This window comes from Trachypithecus francoisi, unplaced genomic scaffold, assembly GCF_009764315.1.
Source record: "Trachypithecus francoisi isolate TF-2019V2 unplaced genomic scaffold, Tfra_2.0 Lachesis_group8, whole genome shotgun sequence".
NCBI classification, from domain to species: Eukaryota; Metazoa; Chordata; class Mammalia; order Primates; family Cercopithecidae; genus Trachypithecus; species Trachypithecus francoisi.
In genome coordinates, this window is record NW_022681473.1 from 64,727,352 (window position 1) to 64,752,476 (window position 25,125).

Sequence of the window (25,125 nt, forward strand, 5' to 3'; positions counted from 1 at the left end):
GTAATCCCAGCACTTTGGGAGGCTGAGGAGGGTGCATCACTTGAGGTCAGGAGTTCGAGACCAGCCTGGCCAACATGGTGAAACCCTGTTCCCTACTAAAAATACAAAAATTAGCCGGGTGTGGTACTGCTTGCCTGTAGTCCCAGCTACCTGGGAGGCTGACGCAGGGGGATCACTTGAATTTGGGAGGCAGAGGTTGCAGTCAGCCGAGACTGCGCTATTGCACTCCAGCCTGGGTGACAGAGCAAGACTCCATCTCAAAAAAAAAAAAATAGAATAGAATAGAAGAGTAGTTCTGTTGAAGAAAAATGAGAATTGATATGCAACTGTTTTGAATGGGAAAACACAACCTACTAAAAGGGGGAGTTATTCAGCTCCAGTAAATTGTTAAGAGGGAATAAAAATCAACGTTAACAGCTTTTCCACTTTTCAAAAGCTGAAAATCTGTATTTTAGTGTTAAATATACTTTAAAAATGTTAGCCCAACTTTGTGTGTTTGTTGGGTTGGGAGCAGGTTAAAGCCAGACTCGGTATCTGTTAATTCAACAGAATCTAGTATTTAATAGGTACTCAGTATTTGAATAATTAGCTGGGTGTGGTGATGCACACACCTGTGGTTCCAGCTACTTGAGAGGCTGAGGTGGGAGGATGGCCTGAGCCCACTGAGGATGCAGTGAGCCCCGATTGCACCACTGCACTCCAGCCTGGGCAACAGAGACCCCGTCTCAAAAAAACAAAACAAAAACATATTTGAATAAAAAGTTTCCCCATTTGCTTTCTTCCACTAAACTGATTTAAACATCCAGAACAAGTGATGAAAGAGAAAGGCACTAATCAGATAACCAATTTACCATTAGATTGTGAATTTAATTTAAAATAAAATGTCCCTAAAATCATCTCAGTACTTGGCACACTGACCCAAGATGTGGGGTGGGGGAGCATCCCTTATCACATTCTTTGTTTTCCTGGCAAATACTGGTGGAACAAGATAGCTGAGGATGTGTGAGATCTGACCATGAACATATGACAGCTGTTTGTGCCAGTCACATCCAAACCCATGGCTCTCAACTCCAGATCCAAAAACTATCCCCAGGTTTTATACCTCCCACACCCAGCATTTAGGATTTCTTCCTCTATAATCTTGCTGGGTGCTGATCTTGGCAGGGCCATCTACTGAGGATAGGTGGTTTGAGGTCTCAGTGGTGGGCACTGGCTTGTTCTTTCCTCCTCTGCAGCTCCTCTCGCCGCCTCGACTGCTGTTCACTCATGCAATCCTTGAACGCCTGCACCTGTGGCTGGCATTGCCGCCAGTCCTGGTGCTGGGCCATGCACTCCTGCACTGCAAAGTGGGAGGCAGCACAGCCAGAGCGGGATATCAGCTGGTCCAGCGGGTCCTCCTCCTCATCCTCCTTCTTCACCCGTTGGGTCCAGGTATGGCCTTGAGGGGCTGAGGTTGACATCCTGGGGACGGGGAGTCTATAGAACATTAACAGAGACAAGGTTAGAGTGGGGATATAATATGTAAGGTTCCTAGATTATAAATAGCACTGACCAGACTGCATCGTTTAGCCTGTTTATGTCTCCCGTGGGAAACTAAGCTTGCAGACAGATGCTTGTTTTTTTTTTTTTTTAGGGTGTCTTGCTTTGTTGCCCAGGCTCACTGTAGCTTCCATCTTTAGGGATCAAGCAATCCTTCTGCCTCAGTCCCTCCCCGGCCAGAGTAGCTGGGACTACAGGTGTGCACCACCACACTCAGCTAATTGTTTTGATTTTTTGATAGAGACAAGGTTTTTCCATGTTGCTCAGCATGGTCTCAAACCCCTGGGCTCAAGCGATCCTCCTGCCTTGGCCTCCTGAAGTGCTGAGATTACAGGTGTGAGCCAACTGTGCCCAGCTGATGTTTGTCTTGATTTACTTTTGTGCCTCCAGCACTAGGCCTGGCCGAGAGCAGGCCTGCAAAGTGGTTTGAACTGAATAAGATAAACCATGTGAGAATGCTTGACATAATATTCAATAAGTTCAATGGATTTTGCTACTGGAATATTAATTAGGTGAAATGTCATCTTTTAGATAAGCTATCTCTGATCTACCTAAAAAGAACTAAACTTTCAGCTAGGTACGATGGCTCACACCTGTAATCCTAGCATTTTGGGAGGCTGAGGCAGGAAGATCCCTTGAGCCCAGGAGTTTGAGACCAGCCTGGGTTATGGCAAGACCTCATCTCTACAAAAAAATTTTAAGGCCGGGCGCGGTGGCTCAAGCCTGTAATCCCAGAGCTTTGGGAGGCCGAGACGGGCGGATCACGAGGTCGAGAGATCGAGACCATCCTGGCTAACATGGTGAAACCCGGTCTCTGCTAAAAAATACAAAAAACTAGCCGGGCGCGGTGGCAGGCGCCTGTAGTCCCAGCTACTCAGGAGGCTGAGGCAGGAGAATGGCATAAACCCGGGAGGAGGAGCTTGCAGTGAGCGGAGATCCGGCCACTGCACTCCAGCCTGGGCGACAGAGCGAGACAAAATTAGCCAGGCATGGTGGCGTATGCCTGTAATCCCAGCTACTCAGGAGGCTGAGGCAGGATAATCGTTTGAACCCGGGAGGCGGAGGTTGTGGGGAGCCGAGATCACACCACTGCACTCCAGCCTGGGCAACAAGAGTGAAACTCTGAGGCCTCAAAAAAAAAAAAATAAAATAAGAAAGAAAAAAAATTTAAAAATTAGCTGGGCATGGTGGCACACACTTGTAGTCCCAGGTTCTCAAGAGGCTGAAGAGGGAGAATCCCTTGAGCCCAGGAGTTCAAAGGCTGCAGTGAGCTATGATGCTGCCACTATACTCCAGCTTAGGTGACATAGTGAGACCCTGTTTCAAATAAATAAATAACCTTTCTTCTTTTATCCTACTAGCCTTATTCTATGCTGAAGAACAAAGTTTAAAAAGTGAAAGAGGCTGGATGTGGTGGGTCACACCTGTAATCCCAACACTTTGGGAGGCCGAGGCGAATGGAGCACGAGGTCAGAAGCTCAAGAACAGCCTGGCCAAGATGGTGAAACCCCATCTCTACTAAAAATATAAAAATTAGGCGGGCACGATGGCAGGTGCCTGTAATCCCAGCTACTTGGGAGGCTGAAGCAGGAGAATCGCTTTAATCCAGGGGACAGAGGTTGCAGTGAGCCAAAGATTGCACCACTGCACTCCAGCCTGGGCGACAGAGTGAGACTCCATCTCCAAAACAAACAAACAAAAAAACAAAGTGAAAGGGTGCCCAAATATCGGTAGGTTTTGACACATAGGAAGGACAGAAAGAGTTCAGTGTGGCTGTAGCATACAGCATGCAGAAACCTGGCCTTTGCATCCATAAGGTGAGATGGCTTTGTAAACTATACAAAAATGTGAGATGTATTTATTTGCCCAAACTGTCATGCCCATCTGCATCAGAACACTCAGCAGAAAGCAGCATACAGAAGGAACTTAAGGTCTGAAGAGAAATGACTTCAGCCTTTGCAAAAATTTCACCATGATGGGCTGTAAAGAACTAGAAGGACTCCTTATTGCCTTTACTGTGTCTCTCATTCACTCAACCAATGATTAAGTACCTATCATGTACAAGGCACTATGCTAGTGTTGAGGATTCAAGAGTGTCTAAGTCAGTTAAGTTCCTGGCTTCATGGAGTTTACAACCTAGACAAGGAGACAGGGCAGTTTACTATGCAGTGTACAGATAGCGAAGACTGGGACCACAGTGGAGGGATACCTAATCCAGACAAGGGCAGGAATAGGCAGGGAAGGCTTCCTAGAGGAAGTGATTTCCAATTTGAAACTTGACATATGGAACAAAAGTTAGCCAGAGATGGGAAAACTATTTTTGGTCAATGGAAGAGCAGGTGGTTGAGATAGAATCTGATACATGAGAGAAAAAAAAAAAAGTTCAGTGATGGGAAAATAGAGTATCAGAACAAGACAATATTAAACTGGTGGGCTTTGTAGGACATAGTAGGGAATTTAAGACTTTTTATTCTGAGGGCAATGGGGAAGTCACAAGAGGGAGTTAGGCACTTTACACAACTCATTTGCCTTGAAGGCAGTATAACTTAAGCAGGAGGGGGAAAATGGGCTTTGAAACAGACTCGGACCTAGCTTTGTCACTGCCTCATCATTTGATAACCTCTCTGGAAACACAGAGATGAAGCTGGGTGCCATGGCTCACGCCTGTAATCCCAGCACTTTAGGAGACTGAGGCGGGAGGACAGTTTGCGCCCAGCCTGGGCAACACTGATCATGCCACTGCATTCCAGCCTAGGTGACAGCGGGAGACCCTGTCTCAAAAAAAAAAAAAGGTTTGTAAGGAGGCTAGTACGTATAAAGAGTTCAATAAATGATAGTTTTCTCTTCCTAAACAGGCCAGCAGCAAATAATTTAGAGAAAGAACAGTGGAATGGAAAGTGCTTTGGATCCTAAACCAAGAGATCCGTATTCGAATCCCAGCACTACGCCTTACTATGTAAACTTTTTCATTTTAGTTTCCCCATTAATAATATTTAATTCGCACAATCGAATGAAGATTAACGAATGAAAAGTGCTTGGGCTACAATAGGACTCAGTAAATGCTACCGTACTCTCCTCTCACCACCTTCTGGCTTCAGTCTCCGGAGTAAAATGAGGACGACCCCTGCTCAGAGATCAGGGTAGGCTAGATGGTTGGCAGCTGGATCGTGGAGGCGGGCCTAAACTAGGAAGTCATGGAAAGGATCTTAAAGCAGAAAAATGCTGGCAGCCACGAAGCCTAAAGCGCCTCAGGGGTATCGCGGACTTTGAACTTTGAGGACGCATGCGCGCGCGCGCGGCCGCTAATCGCTGCACCTTTGGGCCCGCAACGCCTTCTGAAGAACGCGGCACGCGATGCTCACCGAATAAGTGGGAGAAGAGGGCCCGAACGCACTCTCCTACGCGGCGGCTTGAGCTTCGCAGGCGGTTGGGGGTCCTCTGTCCATTCTTCCAGGAACCAGCCCCTCGTGGGGAGGGCGCGCACGGAAGGGGCGGGGAAATGTGAAAAAGGCACGTTTTCATTGGCGGCCACTTGGTGTTGAGCCCACCCTCTGTTCTCGCCGCACCCTTCTCGGGGACCCACTTCCGGGAAGGGGCGGAAGAGGTGGGCTGGTGGAGGCGGGGTCGAGATGGCGGCGCCTTTGAGGATTCAGAGCGACTGGGCGCAAGCCCTAAGGTGAATCCAGGCCCGGAACAGAGTCAGAGGAGGAGGGTAGTGGATATTGCTTTTGCGTCAAGGAGAGCCATGCCTGGTCCAGGATATCAATAGAGGTTACTTCATCAATTGTTGAGGGATACAGAGGGAACAGGGTCCGGAAAAAGAAGTATCAAACCCGTATGGTCATTCTCTGAAAAGCTATCACCAGGCCAAGGGAGCACATGAGTTGTGTGATCCCCGCGTCAGAATTAATATCAGTGAGTTGGAGAAAGACAGGGATACTGGAAGGCAGGAAGGCTCTTGGCCAAGCAGTCATTTAGCAAATACTGATAGTCGTCAGTTATTTCCAGAAGTCCCTGAACTCACCACCACTTTGTGTATGTGATGGAACCTTTGTATTCTCCTGGGCCCCTAATGCTATATTGGGCATACTGGACGATACTATTAAGGAAACTAACACTATGTCCAGGCCCCGTATTGGATGCTTGGTGGAGCTCAGATGTATACTCCAAATATGATGGTTCCTGCTCTCAAGAAGCTGATATCCAGGCCGGGTGCGGTGGCTCATGCCTGTAATCCCAGCACTTTGGAAAACTGAGATTGGTGGATCACTTGAGGTTAGAAGTTCAAGACCAGCCTGACCAACATGGTGAAACCCTGTCTCTACTAAAAATACAGAAATTAGCCGGGTGTGGTAGTGGGCGCCTATAATCCCAGCTACTCGGGAGGCTGAGGCAGGAGAATCGGTTGAACCCAGGAGGTGGAGGTTGCAGTGAGCTGAGATTGCACCACTGCACTCCAGCCTGGGTGACAGAGCGATACTCATCTCAAAAAAAAAAAGAAAAGCTGAAATCTTAAGTAGGAATACACAGCAAACTATTCATTCATATAACGTTTATTGATCTTATACTGTGCCGGTTGTTTCTCTAGGAATCAGGATGGATATAGCAGTGCCATATTTGTCAACTGCTACTGCTAATAAGGGTTTTTCAAACTGAAACAATGGTGAAGATGAATGAAACAGCCTTCTGCATTTAAGAAATTTTCACCTTACTAAGTTTATACCTTACTTAGGTGGGCTAAAATACAGACTGGTTGCTAGTACACAGAATGTGATAAGTAGTAAAGAACAATAACATGAAGTGCCACTAGGTACCTATGAGAAAGTACAGCACCAGAATCAGGCTTAACTTGCCCAAGATCATGCATCTCGTCAAATGATAGAGGGTTGCTGTCAACCTAGATCTTTCTGTCTTAAAAGCATAGACCCTTTCCATTATACCCTAAAAGTGCTAGGGTGAAGAGATCAGGATTTGGATGATTGGGCAGGTGCTGAAATAATAAAAGGAATCTTGTTTGGTTATTGTGAGAGTTAATGATTGTATATGGAAAGTGCTTAGCACAGGGCTTGGTTTACAGTAATCCTGATAAATATCTAATTAGATAACCTTGATTTTTCAAAGTGAGCTCACTGTTGATGGATGAGCATTAATTTAACCAACAGATATCTGTTTGTTAAATAGTTAATCCACAAATATTTCTTGAACAAATAAAGTTTGTCTGTCTTAGAATGATCTATACCTGATGAGAGGTTGAACCAGCTCATGTCTAAGTACTGTGACCAAACTGGAGGTTACATGACCTTCTTTCTTCCCTTGTAACTATGGGATCCTGTTCAACTTTGGGTGAGCCTAATTAAGCTTTTGTCTTTCTTCATAGGAAGGATGAAGGGGAGGCCTGGCTGAGCTGTCATCCCTCAGGTAATACCCTATATGCTGTCACTTTAAAGAAGAAGGATTATTACCCTTAAAAGAAAGCTTCCTATTTTCTCCTGGCCCAGCCTCCTTACATAATACTCATAGTCTGCAAATATGCTTGACCAGTCAGTACTGTATGGCTAACACCCCAACTCCTCCATTCCAAGGGAAGGCCTTCAGATTGATTTTCCATTTGAAAGCCACAGACTTATTCATGGAGACATTGTTGATGCATCTTAATTAATCACTTACCCTGTGCTGTTGTATTCTAAGCACTTCTGCAGCTTTAACTGGGACCTTCTTGATGATAATTTCTCGATCTATAGCTCCAGCCCTGACTTCTCCATGTTCAAACAGAGATTGATCAGTTGTTTGCTGGAGATTTCTGCTTAAAGGTCTCACTGTCACCTTAAGTTACTTGACTTACTGAAGTCCAAAACCAAGCTGAGTACATTTGTTGTCAAGTGAGTTCTCTTTCTTGATTTTCTCATTTCTTAGTTACCATCATTTTTCTAGGCACCAGAGTGAAAAACCTAGTTACTTGACCCTGCCATATCCAGGAAGCTCCCAAGTCTTATCAGTTTTTCTTTTGAACAACACTCTTATTTCATTCACAGGATTCTTTTCAAATTGGTAACCAATGTGGTACCATTCTAAAACAAATCAACCTTCCTTCTAAATTCTGTGAGAAAGTTTTGCTGATTATTTTTCATTTCAAATGCTGCTGATATATTGTATTTCTATGAGAAATAAAGTTTTAGCCAGGCACAGTGGCTCACACTTATAATCCTAGCACTTTGGGAAGCTGAGGCAGGAGGATCACTTGAGCCCAGGAGTTCGAGACCAGCCTGGGAAACAAAGTGAGACCCCCCATCTCTATAAAAAATAATAATAAAAAAAAAGGCATAGTGGCATGCTTGTATAGTCCCAGCTACTTGGTAGGCTGAGAAAGGAGGATCTCTTGAGCCCAGGAGGTTGAGGCTGCAGTGAGTTACGATTGAACCATTGCACTCTTGCCAGAGTGACAGAGTGAGACCCCATCATTAAAAAAAAAAAAAGATTATTGTTTATATCAGTGGAATAAAGGACTGACTTTATAGTGTTGTGACTTGCCAGTCATCTTAAAGTATAAGGCCAGATGTGGTGGCTCACACCTGTCATCCACCATTCTGGGAGGCCAAGGTGGAGGATTGCTTGAGACCAGCGTGGGGAACATAGGGAGACCTCGTGTCTATAGCAAATAAAACTAGCTGGGCATGGTGTTGGGTGTCTGTAGTCCCAGCTACTTAAGAGGCAGAGGTGGGAGGATTGCTCAAGTCCAGCAAGTCAAGGCTGCAGTGAGCTGTGATCATGCTACTGGATCTCCTACCCTGGATCAGGGTAGCCGTGATCATGCTACGTGATCTCCTACCCTGGACCAGAAAGTGAGACCCTGTCTCTAAAAAAAGAAACACACACACAAATATACAAATATATATATATACACACATACACATATATATATATATGTAACAAAAACTCAAGGAAAATACTATATTTTATTTTACCGATTTTATTGTACTTAATTATGTTCAAAAATCCTGTTCTAACTGCTTGAGCTAGGATTGTGCCACTGTACTCCAGCCTGAGAGACAGAGCGAAACCCTGTCTCAATTAAAAAATAAAAATAAAAAAATAAAAAAGCTGGGCACAGTGGCTCTACTAAAAAAAAATACAAAAAAATTAGCCAGGCATTGTGGCGGTTGCCTGTAATCCCAGCTACTCGTGAGCCTGAGGCAGGAGAATGGCATGAACACGGGAGGCAGAGCTTGTAGTGAGCCGAGATCATGCCACCACATTCTAGCCTGGAACTGAGCAAGACTCCGTCTCAAAAAAAAAAGAAAAAAAAAAAAGCTGGGTACGGTGGCTCACGCCTGTTATCCAGCACTTTAGGAGGCCATGGTGGGCGGATCACCTGAGGTCAGGAGTTTGAGACCAGCCTGGCTAACATAAAACCCCTTTTCTACTAAAAATACAAAAAATTAGCCGGGCATGGTGGTGCTGCCTGTAATCCCAGCTACTCAGGAGGCTGAGGCAGGAGAATCGCTTAAACCCATGAGGTGGAGGTTGCAGTGAGTGGAGATCACGCCATTGCATTCCAGCCTGGGTAACAAGAGCGAAACTCCATCTCAAAAATAAATAAATAAATAAATAAAAGTTAAAAAAAAATACACAAAAGACTTACATTTTATTTAACTAAAATATATAAACATACATTAAAATTCACCATCTCTTCATTAGTTCACTGATTATTACGAGGACCTTGGCTTTCTTGTAATAAACCATAACCAAAAGGCACAGTTTCTTTAAAGCAAGGCAAATCTTTACTTACGCTGAAAAAGCAATCTAAGAGCAAAATGTCAACTGTGGTTTATATTTTTTTAGATCTTTTCCCTAACATTTTGCATTTATCTTGCCCATACATACTATTAAAGCAGTTTTTTTAAACAGAATCTTGCTCTGTCACCCAGGCTGGAATGCAGTGGCATGATCTCAGCTCACTGCAACCTCCAGTCCCGGGTTCAAGCGATTCTCGTGCCTCAGCCTCCTGAATAGCTGGGACTACAGGTGCATGTTACCATGCCCAGCTAATTTTTGTATTTTTAGTAGAGACGGGATTTCACCATGTTGGCCAGGCTGGTCTTGAACTTCTGACCTCAAGTGGTCCTCCTACCTTGGCCTCCCAATGTGTTGGGATTACAGGCATGAGCCACTGCCCCTGGCCTAAAACAGTTTTTAAAAAAATTATCAAGCCTTTACAAAGCAACAAACTTAGTTTTGTTTTGTTTTGTTTTTAATTACCAAGCTACCTTCAACAATCAAGGAGTTTTTTGTTTGTTTTTGAGATGGAGTCTCACTCTGTTGCCCAGGCTGGAGTGTAGTGGCGCAGTCTCGGCTCACTGCAACCTCTGCCTCCCGGGTTCAAGTGATTCTCCAGCTTCAGCCTCCCGAGTAGCTGGAACTACAGGCATGTGCCGCCATGCCTGGCTAATTTTTTTTTTGTTTTTTTTTTTGTGACGGAGTTTTGTTCTTGTTGTCCAGGCTGGAGGCTGGAGTGCAATGGCACAATCTTGGCTCACTGCAACCTCCACCTCCCAGATTCAAGCAATTCTCCCTCAGCCTCCCGAGTAGCTGGGATTACAAGCATGTGCCACCATGCCTGGTTAATTTTGTTTTTTTTTTTTTTTAACAGAGACACGGTTTCTCCATGTTGGTCAGGCTGGTCTTGAACTCCCAACCTCAGGTGATCCATCCACCTCGACCTCCCAAAGTGCTGGGGTTATAGGCATGAGCCACCGTGCCCGACAATTTTTTGTATTTTTAGTAGAGACAGGGTTTCACCGTGTTAGTCAGGATGGTCTCCATCTCCTGATCTTGTGATCCACTCACTGTGGCCTCCCAGAGTGCTGGGATTACAGGTGTGAGCCACCGCACCCGCACCTTTTTTTTTTTTTTTTGAGGGTAACTTGTAGGCTCAGTTTTCTTTATGAATTGGAGTTAATGATGTCAACTCTTAAGGAGGAGGATGGTTTTTGTTTTTGTGTGTATTTATTTTTATTTTTATATATTATTTATTTATTTATTTATTTTTGAGTTGGAGTTTCACTCTCGTTGCCCAGGCTGGAGTGCAGTGGTGTGGTCTCAGATCACTGCAACCTCCTCCTCCTGGGTTCAAGCAATTCTTCTGCCTCGGCCTCCCAAGTAGCTGAGATTGCAGGCATGTGCCACCACGCCTGGCTAGTTTTTTGTTTTTCTTTTTGTTTTGAGATGTAGTCTCGCTCTGTCGCCTAGGCTGGAGTTCAGTGGCACGATCTTGGCTCACTGCAAGCTCCGCCTTCCGGGTTCATGCCATTCTCCTGCCTCAGCCTCCTGAGAAGCTGGGACTACAGGCACCCGCCACTACGCCCAGCTAGTTTTTTGTGTTTTTGGTAGAGACAGGGTTTCACTGTGTTAGGCAGGATGGTCTCGAACTCCTGACCTTGTGATCCGCCCACCTCGGCCTCCCAAAGTGCTGGGATTATAGACGTGAGCCACCGTGCCTGGCCTGTTCTTATTTTTTTGAGACAGGGTCTTGCCCTGTTGCTCAGGCTGGAGTACAGTTACGTGGTTATGGCTCACTGCAGCCTTGATCTCCTGGGTTCAAGAGATCCTCCCACCTAAGCCTCCTGAGTAGCTGGGACCACAGTCATGCACCACCATACCTGGCTAATTTTTTGAATTTTTTATGGAGACAAGGTCTCCCTATGTTGCCCAGGCTGATCTTGAACTCCTGTGTTTATTTTTTAATGCGTGGGGTCTCACTGTGTTTCCCAGGTGCTGAAATTTGAACTCCTGTGCTCAAGTGATCCTCTCTCAGCCTCCCAAGTAGCTGGGACTCTAGGTGTGATCCACCATCTTGTTTCCTGTTTTTGTTTTTAAATAACAGCTTTATTGAGATAAAAATGTGTGCTATATATGTGCTAGTTGCTTTACATATATTATTTCTAGTATCACTCCCCCCCCTCCGAAAAAAGTCTATACCCGTTAACAGTCACTTTCCACCCCTCAATCCTAACATCCACTAGTTTACTTTCTATCTCTATGGTTTTGCCTACTTTGGACATTTCATATAAATGGAATCATAAAATACATAGCCTTTTGTGTGACTTCTTTCACTTAGCATAATGTTTCTTTCTTTCTTTTTTTTTTTTTTTGAGAGTCTCACTCTGTTGTCTAGGCTGAAGTCTAGTGACGCAATCTCAGCTCCTCATTGCAACCTTCACCTCCTGGATTCAAGTGATTTTTGTGCCTCAGCTTCCTGAGTAGCTGGGATTACAGGCACCCGCCACCACACCCGGGTAATTTTTGTATTTTTAGTAGAGACGAACGAGGTTTCGGCATGTTGGCCAGGCTGGTCTTGAACTCTTGGCCTCAAGTGATCTACCCACCTCGGCCTCCCAAAGTGCTGGGATTACAGGCAACTTAGTACAATGTTTCTATTTGTTGTTTTTATCAGTACTTCATTCCTTTTTGTGGCCCGGTAATACTCTGTTGTATGGATATACTATATTTTGTTTATCCATTCATCAATTGATGGACATTTATTTCTAGGTTTTGGCTATTATGAGGGAAGGAGATTTTGATGGCAGGATAGATGGCATGAGAACTGGCTGCTGTGGGGAATGGGAGAGGTGAAAGGATTACAAAACTGCTGAGTTTAGAAACATGAATTGGATTGGTGACAGTTGGCAGTTGTGTCCTTTTCTGGAGCAGTGCTCAGCAGCCTGCATGTAGGAATGTAGAAGATAAGTGGTTGGATTGATCCCAGTTCTGCTATTATATGGAGAAAACCAAGGCTGAGGTCATTTTAGTGACTTCACAAATGTAGAGAAGTCAGCTGGGCAGGGTAACTCACCCTGTAATCCTACCACTTTGGAAGGCTGAGGCAGAAGGATTGCTTGAGCCCAGTAGTTCAAGACCAGTCTGGGCAACAGTCTCTACTAAAAATAATAATAAAAAAAAATAGTTGGGCATGGTGGCATGCAGGCTACTCAGGAAGCTGAGGTGGGAGAATCACTTGATTCCAGGAGACAGAGGCTGCAGTGAACCATGATCATGCCACTGCACTCCAGCCTGGGTGACAGAATGAGACCCTGTCTCAAATGTTTAAAAACATATATATATGGCCGGGCGCAGTGGCTCAAGCCTGTAATCCCAGCACTTTGGGAGGCCGAGACGGGCGGATCACAAGGTCAGGAGATCAAGACCATCATCCTGGCTAACGCAGTGAAACCCCATCTCTACTAAAAAATTCAAAAAACTAGCCAGGCGAGGTGGCGGGCGCCTTAAGGCAGTTGGTAAACACAGTAGGGAATCATGGAGTGGGATAAAAAGTGAAGTTCCTTTAGTTCTGTTTTTGTGGCATCTTTCTGAAATAGTGCTTCATGATACTTCCTGTGAAAAGCATCTTTACTAGGTCTTCTGTAGGCCAAACTTCTACCCTAGACTTGAGTTTCTCTGGGATTTATCCCTTAACTATCATTTCCATGACTGCTATTACCAAACTGGTGTATTAATTGATGAGTCCTTCCCTCTTGTTTTTTCTGACTTTCTTTTATTATTTTTTTTTGAGATGATGTCTCACTCTGTCACCCATACTGGAGTGCAATGGCGTGGTCTCAGCTCACTGCAACCTCCGCCTCCCATGTTCAAGCGATTCTTCTGCCTCAGTCTCCCAAGTATTGTAGCTGGGACTACATGCCACCACACCTGGCTAATTTTTATATTTTTAGTAGAGATGAGGTTTCACTGTGTTGGCCAGGCTGGTCTTGAACTCCTGATGTTGTGATCCACCCGCCTTGGGCTCCCAAAGTGCTGAGATTACAGGCGTGAGCCACCATGCCCAGCCAACTTTCTTTCATTCTTGATATGCTCCTCCTTAATTTGGAGTTTTCTTTCCCTTATTTTCTTCCTAGCCAGCTCCTATCTTTCTTTGAGGATCCTACGCAAGTCCCATACTCTCTAGAAAGCCCTCCCGGCCGGACGTGGTGGCTTACACCTGTAATCCCAACATTTTGGGAGGCTGAGGTGGGTGATCAGCTGAGGGAAGGAGCTCGAGACCGGCCTGGCCAATATAGTGAAACCCCGTCTCTGCTAAAAATACAAAAATTAGCCAGGTGTGGTGGCAGGCGCCTGTAAACCCAGCTACTTGGGAGGCTGAGGCATGAGAACTGCTTGAACCCAGGAGGTGGAGGTTGCAGTGAGCTGAGATTGCGCCATTGCACTCCAACCTGGGTGACACTAATGAAACTCCATCTCAAAAAAAAAGCCCTCCCAGTCTTGTGTGAATCCATGATGATTTTTACTTCTCTCTTCTGTAACTTCAGTTTGGTTCAACATTTATTTACTGAATAATGAATGTAGCACCCTGCTAGACTCAAGGACTTCACAGTCTGTTGGGCAAGTCAGCCAGCCTAGGTGACAGAGCGAGACTACATCTCAAAAAAAAACAAAACAAAAAATTAGCCAGGCGTGGTGGCACATGCCTGCAATCTCAGCTACTTGGGAGGCCGAGGCAGAAGAATTGCTTGAACCCAGGAGGAGGAGGTTGCAGTGATCTGAGACCACACCACTGCACTCCAGCCTGGGCAACGAGAGTGAAACTCCAACTCAAAAATAAATAAATAAATAAATAATATATAAAAATAAAAATAACACACACAAAAACAAAAACCATCCTCCTCCTTAAGAGTTGACATCATTAACTCCAATTCATAAAGAAAACTGAGCCTACAAGTTACCCTCAAAAAAAAAAAAAAAAGGTGCGGGTGCGGTGGCTCACACCTGTAATCCCAGCACTCTGGGAGGCCACAGTGAGTGGATCACAAGATCAGGAGATGGAGACCATCCTGACTAACACGGTGAAACCCTGTCTCTACTAAAAATACAAAAAATTGTCGGGCACGGTGGCTCATGCCTATAACCCCAGCACTTTGGGAGGTCGAGGTGGATGGATCACCTGAGGTTGGGAGTTCAAGACCAGCCTGACCAACATGGAGAAACCGTGTCTCTGTTAAAAAAAAAAAAAAAAACAAAATTAACCAGCATGGTGGCACATGCTTGTAATCCCAGCTACTCGGGAGGCTGAGGGAGAATTGCTTGAATCTGGGAGGTGGAGGTTGCAGTGAGCCAAGATTGTGCCATTGCACTCCAGCCTCCAGCCTGGACAACAAGAACAAAACTCCGTCACAAAAAAAAAAACAAAAAAAAAAGTAGCCAGGCATGGCGGCACATGCCTGTAGTTCCAGCTACTCGGGAGGCTGAAGCTGGAGAATCACTTGAACCCGGGAGGCAGAGGTTGCAGTGAGCCGAGACTGCGCCACTACACTCCAGCCTGGGCAACAGAGTGAGACTCCATCTCAAAAACAAACAAACAAACAAACAAAAAATTCCTTGATTGTTGAAGGTAGCTTGGGCAAGTCAGGCATGTAAACAGTGTGTTATATGGGCTGTTTTTGACATGAATATATAAGGTGTAGAAGAAGAATGGAAACAGTTTTTAACTTCATCTGCGTGTGCTTATGTGTAGGATAATATCTTACTTAGCCCATATCTCTGCAAAATCAGTATTCTACTTAGGCACATTTTACAGGTTACTGAAGCTTAATTCTTTACTGTGTATTATGTGTATATACTGTGGATAAATACATGTATGCATATTGATCTTCACCTTTCATCCTGGAAGAATTACATTTCACAGCCAGTTACATCAGGTTGAGATCACTCTAGCAGCCCTCTCTACAAATGCTGTATCAAATCACTAAATCTTTGTTCTTTTTTAGTCTTGAAAATGTGTTTTAGTCAGGTCGGGCGCAATGGCCCACACCTGTAATCCCAGCACTTTGGGAGGCCGAGGCGGGCGGATCATGAGGTCAGGAGATTGAGACCATCCTGGCTAACACGGTGAAACCCCATCTCTACTAAAAATATAAAAAATTAGCTGGGTGTGGTTGCAGGTGCCTATAGTCCCAGCTACTCAGGAGGTTGAGGCAGGAGAATGGCATGAACCCGGGAAGTGGAGGTTGCAGTGACCCGAGATCGCGCCACTGCACTCCAGCCTAGGTAACAGAGTGAGACTCCATCTCAGACAAAAAAAAAAAAAAAATAGAATATGTATTTTAGTCTTGAAAGTGTATTCCCTTTCAAATTAGAGTTGCCTAGTGCTATAGTTTGGATGTTTGACCCCTCCAAATCTCATGTTGAAATTTAATCCTCAGTGTTGGAGGTAGGGCCTAATGGGGGGTGTTTTGGGTCATGGGGGCAGATGCCTCATGAATAGATTAATGTCCTCCCTGGGGAGTGAGAGTGACTTAGTTATCACTCTGTTCTTTCCTGAGAAAGCTGATTGTAAAAAAGATCCTGGTATCTCCCTCCTCTCTCTTACTTCCTCTCTCACCATGTGATCTCTGCACACACTGGCTCCCTTCTCCTTCTGCCATGCGAGGAAGCAGCCTGAGGCTCTCATCAGAAGCAGATGCTGGTGCCATGCTTCTTGTACAGTCTGCAGAACCGTGAGCCAAATAAACCTCTTTTCTTTGTAAATTACCCAGCCTCAGGTATTCCTTTATAGCAACACTAAACAGACTAAGACACCTAATCTAATTCTCTTTTTACTTCACCTGACTTTTAACACAGGTACCTGTTTTTCTTTCATGGGCCAATTTCATGGGTTTACTATTTATACAGATGCCTGAATTGGGTCTTCAAAGAGAAAAATATTAAATTTTTCTTATTTTTTGAGACATGCTTTTTTTGTACCATATAGGGAAACCGTCTTTGTATGGCAGCCTAACTTGTCAAGGAATTGGCCTAGATGGCATCCCAGAGGTTACAGCTTCAGAAGGATTTATTGTGAATGAAATAAATAAGGTATGTTTTTATATCTTCTAGATGGCATGATATTTAAAGCTAGGGTAGTACCCATACGGCTACTTTAGATATTTATACCATTATCGTGTATCTCCACTTCATTTATATGAGAATCATAGTTTTTGCTGCCTGTGAGTGTCAATAGTTTTCTTTTTCTCTTGTAGTTACATATACTTTTAAGTGCCATCAGACATCCTCTTACTTCCCTTATATCAGCTCTGATAATGCAAGATGTATGTGTAATTTAAAATTTTCTAGTAGCCACATTAGAGAGAGAAAAATAAATGATGAAATTGATTTTTGTTTTGTTTTGTTTTTTGAGATGGAGTCCTGCTCTGTCACCGAGGCTGGAGTGCAATGGCACGATCTCGGCTCACTGCAACTTCTGCCTCCCGGGTTCAAGCAATTCTCCTGCCTCAGCCTCCTTAGCAGCTGGGATTACAGGCACCCGCCACCACACCCAGCTAATTTTTGCATTTTTAGTAGAGATGGGGTTTCACCATGTTGGCCAGGCTGGTCTTGAACTCCCGACCTCGTGATCCACCTGTCTTGGCCTCCCAAAGTGCTGAGATTACAGGCATGAGCCACTGCGCCTAGCCGAAATTGATTTTAATAATGTATTTGATCTAACCTAGTATACCTAAAACATTATTTCAACCTGTAAATACTACTAAAAATTACTAGAGATATTTTACATTTATTTTTCTTATTAAGTCTTCAAAACTCCATGTATATTTTACTTTTACAGCTTAGTTCAGACTCTAATTTTTATTGGAAATACTTGATCTGTATTTTGGTTTTATAAAATTTACAGTTGAAAACATATGCCTGTATCCAAGTAGTTCTCAGTTGCCTGATATGGCTGTTACCTACTACACTGAACAATGTAGCCTTATAATCCATATCTGTTGAGGCCTTGATGAAGAGTCTACATTAATAGTACTTAACAGTTTTTCTTGTTTGTCTTTGAGGTGAGTAGATGGGTAAGCAAAGCATTGGTGCACCCATGATTTGCCTCTCCCTACTAATTCCGACTGCTGCAATTAGTATGCTCTGATGAGATGATTCCCTAAGGGTGGACCAACCTTTTGTTTCATTTTTCATTTTTTGTGTAATTAAACTTTTTAGTTATAAAAATACTTTGGATATACTTACAAGAATAGAGAATACTTCATTTTTCACATAAGATTTTTAGCAAATGTTCATTCATTCCCTAAGGTGAGATGATTCCTTAAGGGTGGACCAGCCTTTTGTTTCATTTTTCGTTTTTTTTGTGTAATTAAACTTTTTTTTTTTTTTTTTTTTTGAGGCGGAGTCTCGCTCTGTCGCCCGGGCTGGAGTGCAGTGGCCGGATCTCAGCTCACTGCAAGCTCCGCCTCCCGGATTTACGCCATTCTCCTGCCTCAGCCTCCCGAGTAGCTGGGACTACAGGCGCCCGCCACCTCGCCCGGCTAGTTTTTTTGTATTTTTTTAGTAGAGACGAGGTTTCACCGTGTCAGCCAGGATGGTCTCGATCTCCTGACCTCGTGATCCACCCGTCTCGGCCTCCCAAAGTGCTGGGATTACAGGCTTGAGCCACCGCGCCCGGCCGTAATTAAACTTTTTAGTTATAAAAAATATTTTGGGTATACTAACAAGAATAGAGAATACTTTGTTTTTTACATAAGATTTTTAGCAAATGTTCATTCATTACTCTCTTTGGGCCAGGTAATAGGCTACATGTTACTATATATTTCATATTTGTTTTTCATAAACAGCTATGGGTATTATAGGTGTCAGAAGATCTAAGTCTTAGTTAACTCTGACACTTATTAGCTATGTGATTTTGGACAAATAACTTAGTTCTCTGGGTCTCAGTTTCCTCATCAATAAAGCTGAGATCATAATCTACCTCCTAGAATGGTTAATGGGGAATGAGACTGCATGTGGATGAATCTATAAAATACTACAAACGTTAGTTTTGGTTGTTTTACCATAACAATCCTGTGGGATAGCCATTTTAAATTTTCATTTTGCAGATAGGCAAACAAACTCAGAGACGTTAATTAATCTCTAATAATCAAAGACAGACTGTATGCTGGAATTGAAACCCAGTTCTGTTGATTCCAAGTTTAGCACTACCATGCAAGCCTACGTTTTTCTCAGGTGTTTTTGCACAGCCTGGGTGCTGACTTCTTTCTTCCCTTCATACTCAGACCTGGATACAGTCCTTATCACTTCAAACATGATTGCTAATTTTTGCTGTGAACCTGCTAGGTGGGTTCAGACAGTAAGTGCTTATAGTTGAACATTCATTTGTTTCCTAACTGCCATGAGTCACTTTGCTATTTGATATTGCTACACTGTTCTCTTAAACAGTAGATCTGTCATTGTGCTTAAATGTCTAACCCTGGAGGATAAAAATGTTTGACTTAGAATTTTATCTTAGTGCAGCATACTCACACTTTTTCCACTTGGATTTTGTCTGTTCTGATCTCTCTTGCAGTTTTTCTTTAAAATATTTTCATTTTCATTAACAGCATGATTGTCCACTGCTAATATTGGAAGATATTTTAACATTTATCTTCCTTCATAGTCTGTGGATCAAAGGTTGATTTGCAAGATTGCAAAGTAGGAGAAAAGAACTGATTATTGAAATCTGTCACATAGCTTCAAAGAAATGAAGTCTTCTGCCGGGCGCGGTGGCTCAAGCCTGTAATCCCAGCACTTTGGGAGGCCGAGACGGGCAGATCACGAGATGAGGAGATAGAGACCATCCTGGCTAATATGGTGAAACCCCGTCTCTACTAAAAAATACAAAAAACTAGCCGGGCGACGAGGCGGGCGCCTGTAGTCCCAGCTACTTGGGAGGCTGAGACAGGAGAATGGCGTGAACCCGGGAGGCGGAGCTTGCAGTGAGCTGAGAGCCGGCCACTGCACTCCAGCTTGGGCGGCAGAGCAAGACTCCGTCTCAAAAAAAAAAAAGAAATGAAGTCTTCTGAGAGCTAACCCAATTCTTACAGAGGCCCAAACACTAAGCTTTTGAAACTCCTTGCATCCTTGCTAGTATGAATATTCAGCCAAGAGAATTTAGCTGACACTTTAGTTTCTGGTACAAAAGGTAGTTCCAAATCCAGGCCAGCACTCTTGCAGCTATATGGGCTTTGTCACGCAGTTAGAAGCAAAAACTCATTTAAAGAAAGGCCTGCGGGCAGCCAGGCATGGATTTGCTGGCTAAGAAAGTGCTGTTTGTGTAGATAGTCTAATTGTCATTTTAAAGGAGTAGATCTGTAAAGAACATACTGATTCAATGATGAGAATATTTTGACTTTGAAACCATTCTTTCTAATGAACTGTGACAGGACCTGTGCTTGTTGGATATAAGGCGATTCAGAAAATTTTGATTACTGGAGTCATTTTCGTTGTCCTGAAGAATTACCAGAGACTTGGCCGGGTGCAGTGGCTCACGCCTATAATCCCAGCACTTTGGGAGGCCGAGGTGGGTGGATCACGAAGTCAGGAGATCGAGACCATCCTGGCTAACATAGTGAAACCCCGTCTCTACGAAAAATACCAAAAAAAAAAAAAATTAGCCAGGCGTGGTGGTGGGTGCCTGTAGTCCCAGCTACTCAGGAGGCTGAGGCAGGAAAATGTCGTGAACTCGGGAGGCGGAGCTTGCAGATCGCACCACTGCACTCCTGCCTGGGCGACAGTGGGAGACTCCGTCTCAAAAAAAAAAAAAAAAAAAATTACCAGAGATTTTGAAGTACTACTACAGAAGAGATAAAAGGTTAGGGGTCCTTTGGTGAGTGTAGCTCCTCAATTCCTTATAAGAAATCTATACTTAGGTGATAGTATTGGTATTATGCTGGTTAGAGTAAGGGGCTGTCATATTGCAAGAGTCCTTGAGGGAGAGTTTACCAAGTCTTTTTTTGGAGACGGAGTCTCACTCTGTTGCCCAGGCTGGAGTGCAGTGGCACGATCTTGGCTTACTACAAGCTCCATCTCCCAGATTCACATTATCCTACCTCAGCCTCCGAGTAACTAGGACTACAGGCGCCTGCTACCAAACCTGGCTAATTTTTTTTGTATTTTTAGTAGGGACAGGGTTTCACTGTGTTAGCCAGGATGGTCTTGATCTCCTGACCTTGTGATCCTCCCACCTAAGCCTCCCAAAGTGCTGGAATTAGAGGCGTGAGCCACCGCGCTCAGCCACCAAGCCTTTTTTTTAACCTCTACACATGCTACCTTGAAACACCAATATTCTTATCTAAAATGGTTACAGATGGCCTTTAGCAAGTCATGTCTCCTGAATCTAACATCTAGTTCTAAGCATACTTTCCTAATATGCCACCAGTGTTATCTTCCTCCAGTAGTTGAAAGACAGGTGGTAATGACTAGGTAGAACACATGGGGCATCAAAATATAACTGTGTTACAATAACCAGTCTATGCACATGTACAGTCAATTTAAGTCTAAGCAGGGAGTAGGCACTGCAAGCCTGACCCAGGCCTACACATTTTATGGGTGTACCATAATTTGCTTTACCAATTTCATCTGGTCATTGTAAATGTCAGTAGTCTAACATTCTCTCTGAAAGTTCTTATAGACAGCAAGTGTACTTTTCGACTTGTCTTTTAGGACCTAGGCTTGGAGGCTGGTGCTGAGTTTCCTTATATCTCTTTATGTCCTCTTCTGCTGATCCTGTTCCTTGCCCCACTGCCAGTTGAGAGTATTGGTATTAGATTTTCTTCTTAAAACTAATGCTCTAATGCTTGTTGGTTGTATCATATTGCTTGTCTGTCTTCTGTGCAGCAGTTTATTTCAACATAAAAAGATAATGGCATCTTAGCAATACCAAATTACACTGTAGCCCTCAGCAGTTTAAAAGGGCTGCCAATCTATAGGGGAGGGATAGTTTTGTAGGGTGGGAAAGGATGATGAGAGAGAGTACACTGAGAAGATGAGAATGTCCTGTAGTCCTAATGTTTTCTTTAAGAGGCTTTAATTATAATACATTGGAGGAATTTTACTGACGAATCTCATCTTTTCCTCTTTGTTTAGAAAAGCATTCATATTTCATGTCCAAAGGAAAGTGCATCTTCTAAGTTTTTGGCACCATATACTACTTTTTCCAGAATTCATACAAAGAGTGTAAGTATTTTGATAAAATGAAGAGAAAATGTAATAGCATGTTAATTTTTCATTTTATTTGCTTGTCTGGTGCTATAAACATATTCAAAATTAATATGTCTTTCATTTACTTTGCATTGTAAGATGATACAGCTGATGAAGTGTGATGTGTTTGGCAAAACTGGTATTTGAGTCCACATAGAATATGTGTTCAGATCTACTCACTGGTAATCTTAGAGATTATATGAAATTTCCTTGTATATGTTTTAGGAGAGTTAGCAGCTTTCAGATAATGATGTAATACTTGATGCTTGGGTAGGTGCAGTGGTTCACACCTGCAATCTTAGCACTTTGGGAGGCAGAGGCAGGAGGATCACTTGAGGCCAAGAGTTTGAGACAAGCCTGGGCAACAGAGTGAAAAAAACAAAAATTAGCTGGGTGTGGTGGCACATACCTCCTGTAGTCCTAGCTACTCAGGAGGCTGAGGTGGGAGAAATTTTTGAGCCCAGGAGTTGGAGGCTGCAGTGAACTGAGATTATGCCACCATAGTGCAGCCTGGACTGTGTCTCCAAAGAATAAATATAAAAATAAATTTGTAATAGTTGATGCTTACATAATAACGCTGCTGCTCATATTTTATTCCTTTTCCTACAGGACAGGGACATTTTCTCAAAATTTCAAATATACCATGTTGAGGAATAATTTTTGAAGGTCTTTGTAATAAAGCCTTTTCTACTACCATGGGCTTCTTGGAAGCAGAAGTGAGAAACTGGTAGATAAAACTGATTATATTGAAGCCATTCACTTCTTACTGTGTGGTACGTTTTTTAAAAGAGTGATTTTTGGCCAGGCACGGTGGCTCATGCCCATAATCCTAGCACTTTGGGAGACCGAGGTGGATGGATCACTTGAGCTCAGGAGTTTGAGACCAGCCTGAGCAACATGATGAAACCTTGTCTCTACAAAAAAATACGAAAATTAGCCAGACATGGTGCCACATGCCTGTAGTTCCAGCCACGCTGAATGCTGAGGTAGGAGGATTGCTTGAGCCCAGGAGGTTGAGGCTGCAGTCAGCCATGATCATGCCACTGCACTCCAACCTGGGCAACAGAGTGAGACACTGCCTCACCAAAAAAAAAAAAAAAAGGCCGGGTGCGGTGCCTATCACCTGTAATCCCAGCACTTCGGGAGGCTGAGGCGGGTAGATCACGAGGTCAGGAGATTGAGACCATCCTAGCTAACATGGTGAAACCCCGTCTCTACTAAAAATACAAAAAAATTAGCTGGGCGTGATGGCGGGCCTGTAGTCCCAGCTACTTAGGAGGCTGAGGCAGGAGAATGACGTGAACCTGGGAGGTGGAGCTTGCAGTGAACCGAGATCGCGCCACTGCACTCCAGCCTGGGCGACAGTGCGAGACTCCATCTCAAAAAAAAAGAAAAAGAGCTCTTTTTTACCCTTATTACAAAACAAATATATACTTAGTGATGAAAATTTAGGACATGTAAAAAAAGTGAGAATCACTCATGTTTCTATATCCTAAAGGTAACTGTTAGGAAATTCTGCTGTATATCCCTTTTAAATAATAATCATAGTAGTAAAGCTCACATTGATTGCCTACTATGAGCCAGCACCATGGCAACTCAGCATATCATTATTTTACTTAATACTCTGTCTTTTCCTTAAATATTTTACCAAAATGGGTTTTTGCATTACATGTTATTTTGTAACTTGCTTTTTGTTTTGTTTTGTTGTGTTTTTGTTTTGTTTTTTCATTTTTTTTGAGATGGAGTCTCACTCTGTTGCCCAGGCTGGAGTGCTGTGGCATGATCTTGGCTCACTGCAAGCTCTGCCTCCTGGGTTCATGCCATTCTCCTGCCTCAGCCTCCCGAGTAGCTGGGACTACAGGCACCTGCCACCATGCCTGGCTAATTTTTTTTTTTTTTTTTTTGTATTTTTAGTAGAGACGAGGTTTCACCGTGTTAGCCAGGACTGTCTCGATCTGCTGACCTTGTGATCCTCTTGCCTCGGCCTCCCAGAGTGCTGGGATTACAGGCGTGAGCCGCTGTGCCTGCCCTATAACTTACTTTTTATTACATAATTATATGTCTATTATTCTATGCTGTCTTTCAATGTATTCTTCTGAGAGCTGCATGGTATTCTATTGATGAGTTTACTATAATTTAATTTAACAGTTTTATATTACTGGACATTCAAGTGTTTCCAGTTTTGTGATTTTGTATTTTGTATTTTTTTTTTTTAATTGAGACGGAGTCTTTGCTCTTTCGCCCAGGCTGGAGTGCAGTGGCGCTATCTCGGCTCACTGCAAGCTCCGCCTCCCGGGTTTACGCCATTCTCCTGCCTCAGCCTCCCGAGTAGCTGGGACTACAGACACCCGCCACATCGCCCGGCTAATTTTTTTTTTGTATATTTAGTAGAGACGGGGTTTCACCGTGTTGGCCAGGATGGTCTCGATCTCCTGACCTTGTGATCCACCCGTCTCGGCCTCCCAAAGTGCTGGGATTACAGGCTTGAGCCACCGCACCCGGCCTGATTTTGTATTTTTATGAATACATTTATAGCTAAAGTTTTGCTCCCAAAGATGGGAAGAAATTAGAATTCATTAGTAAAAGTGGAATTGCTGATTCATAGGGTGTGTCAGTTATAAGGCTTCGGGTGTGTTCTAATGCATCGCCACTTAACTGATTTATAGAGTCAATTTTTGCTCTGCGTTTCCTCTGTAAAACATACCATTAGGTTGAATGTTTATCAAGAGTCAGTTGTAATGCCAGTTATATTATTTTTGAAATTATATAAATTAATTAAATATTATGTTAAATCAATAAAATGTGAATGTGAAAAGCAGAGAGCAATTATTTATTTGAAAACTAGGCTGGGCGCAGTGGCTTTTACCTGTAATCCCAGCAGTTTGGGAGGCCGAGGCCGAGGCCGAGGCCGAGGCAGGCAGATCATGAGGTCGAAGTTCGAGACCAGCCAACATAGTGAACCCTGTCTGTATTAAAAATACAAAAAAATTAGCCAGGCGTGGTGGGGCACACCTATAATCCCAGCTACTCGGGAGGCTGAGGCAGGAGTATCGCTTAAACCCAGGAGGTAGAGGTTGCAGTGAGCCGAGAGCATGCCACTGCACTCCGGCCTGGGCAACAGAACAAGACCCCATCTCAAAAAAAAAAACCAAAAAACAAAAGCACCACAAAAAACAAAGTTGAATGCTTTGAAAAGACGTGATAAAGATGATTTAAAAAAAAAACTGCTTTAATAGTGTGCTGGGCAAGATAAATGCAAAATGTTCAGGAAAAGATAAAAAGAAAAAGCAACACTAGTTGAAATTTTGCTCTTAGATTGCTTTGTAAGTGTGAGTAAAGATTTGCCTTGCTTTAAAGAAACTGGAAGCTGTAAATTGCGCCTTTTGATTATATTTTATTACAAGAAAGTCAAGGTCCTTGTAATAATCAGTGGACTAATGAAAAGTTAGGGAATTTTAATGTATCTTTATATATTTTAGTTAAAATGTAGATCTTTATGTGTCATTAAAAAAAAATTGAGATAGGATCTCACTCTGTCTCCCAGTCTGTAGTACAGTGGTACAATCA

General features: G+C 43.4%; 2 protein-coding genes across 6 annotated transcripts in view; one reads left to right on the forward strand and one right to left on the reverse strand.

The window, feature by feature from the left end:
- Positions 1-749: 749 nt before the first annotated feature.
- On the reverse strand, positions 750-5,129 carry LOC117081530 (cytochrome c oxidase assembly factor 4 homolog, mitochondrial). The gene is made up of 2 exons (XM_033207618.1): positions 4,902-5,129; positions 750-1,476 (listed from the first exon to the last, which is right to left on the reverse strand). Exon 2 carries the CDS (start codon positions 1,458-1,460, stop codon positions 1,197-1,199), a length of 264 nt encoding a protein of 87 aa, XP_033063509.1. The 5' UTR covers positions 1,461-1,476; positions 4,902-5,129; the 3' UTR covers positions 750-1,196.
- PAAF1 (proteasomal ATPase associated factor 1) overlaps positions 5,044-25,125 on the forward strand; it is a 48,726-nt gene continuing 28,644 nt past the window's right edge. For 3 of the 5 annotated variants that reach the window (XR_004436188.1, XM_033207616.1, XM_033207617.1), the window contains exons 1-2: positions 18,225-18,670; positions 21,445-21,534. Coding sequence is in view for 4 of the 5 variants with exons in the window: in XM_033207616.1 (XP_033063507.1) it covers positions 18,476-18,670; positions 21,445-21,534 (285 nt within the window). In the remaining variant the exon portion in view is untranslated. Of the gene's footprint in view, positions 5,216-6,916; positions 6,958-16,297; positions 16,402-18,210; positions 18,671-21,444; positions 21,535-25,125 lie in introns of those variants that run through there. The other 2 variants (XM_033207615.1, XM_033207614.1) reach the window with 2 other exon arrangements.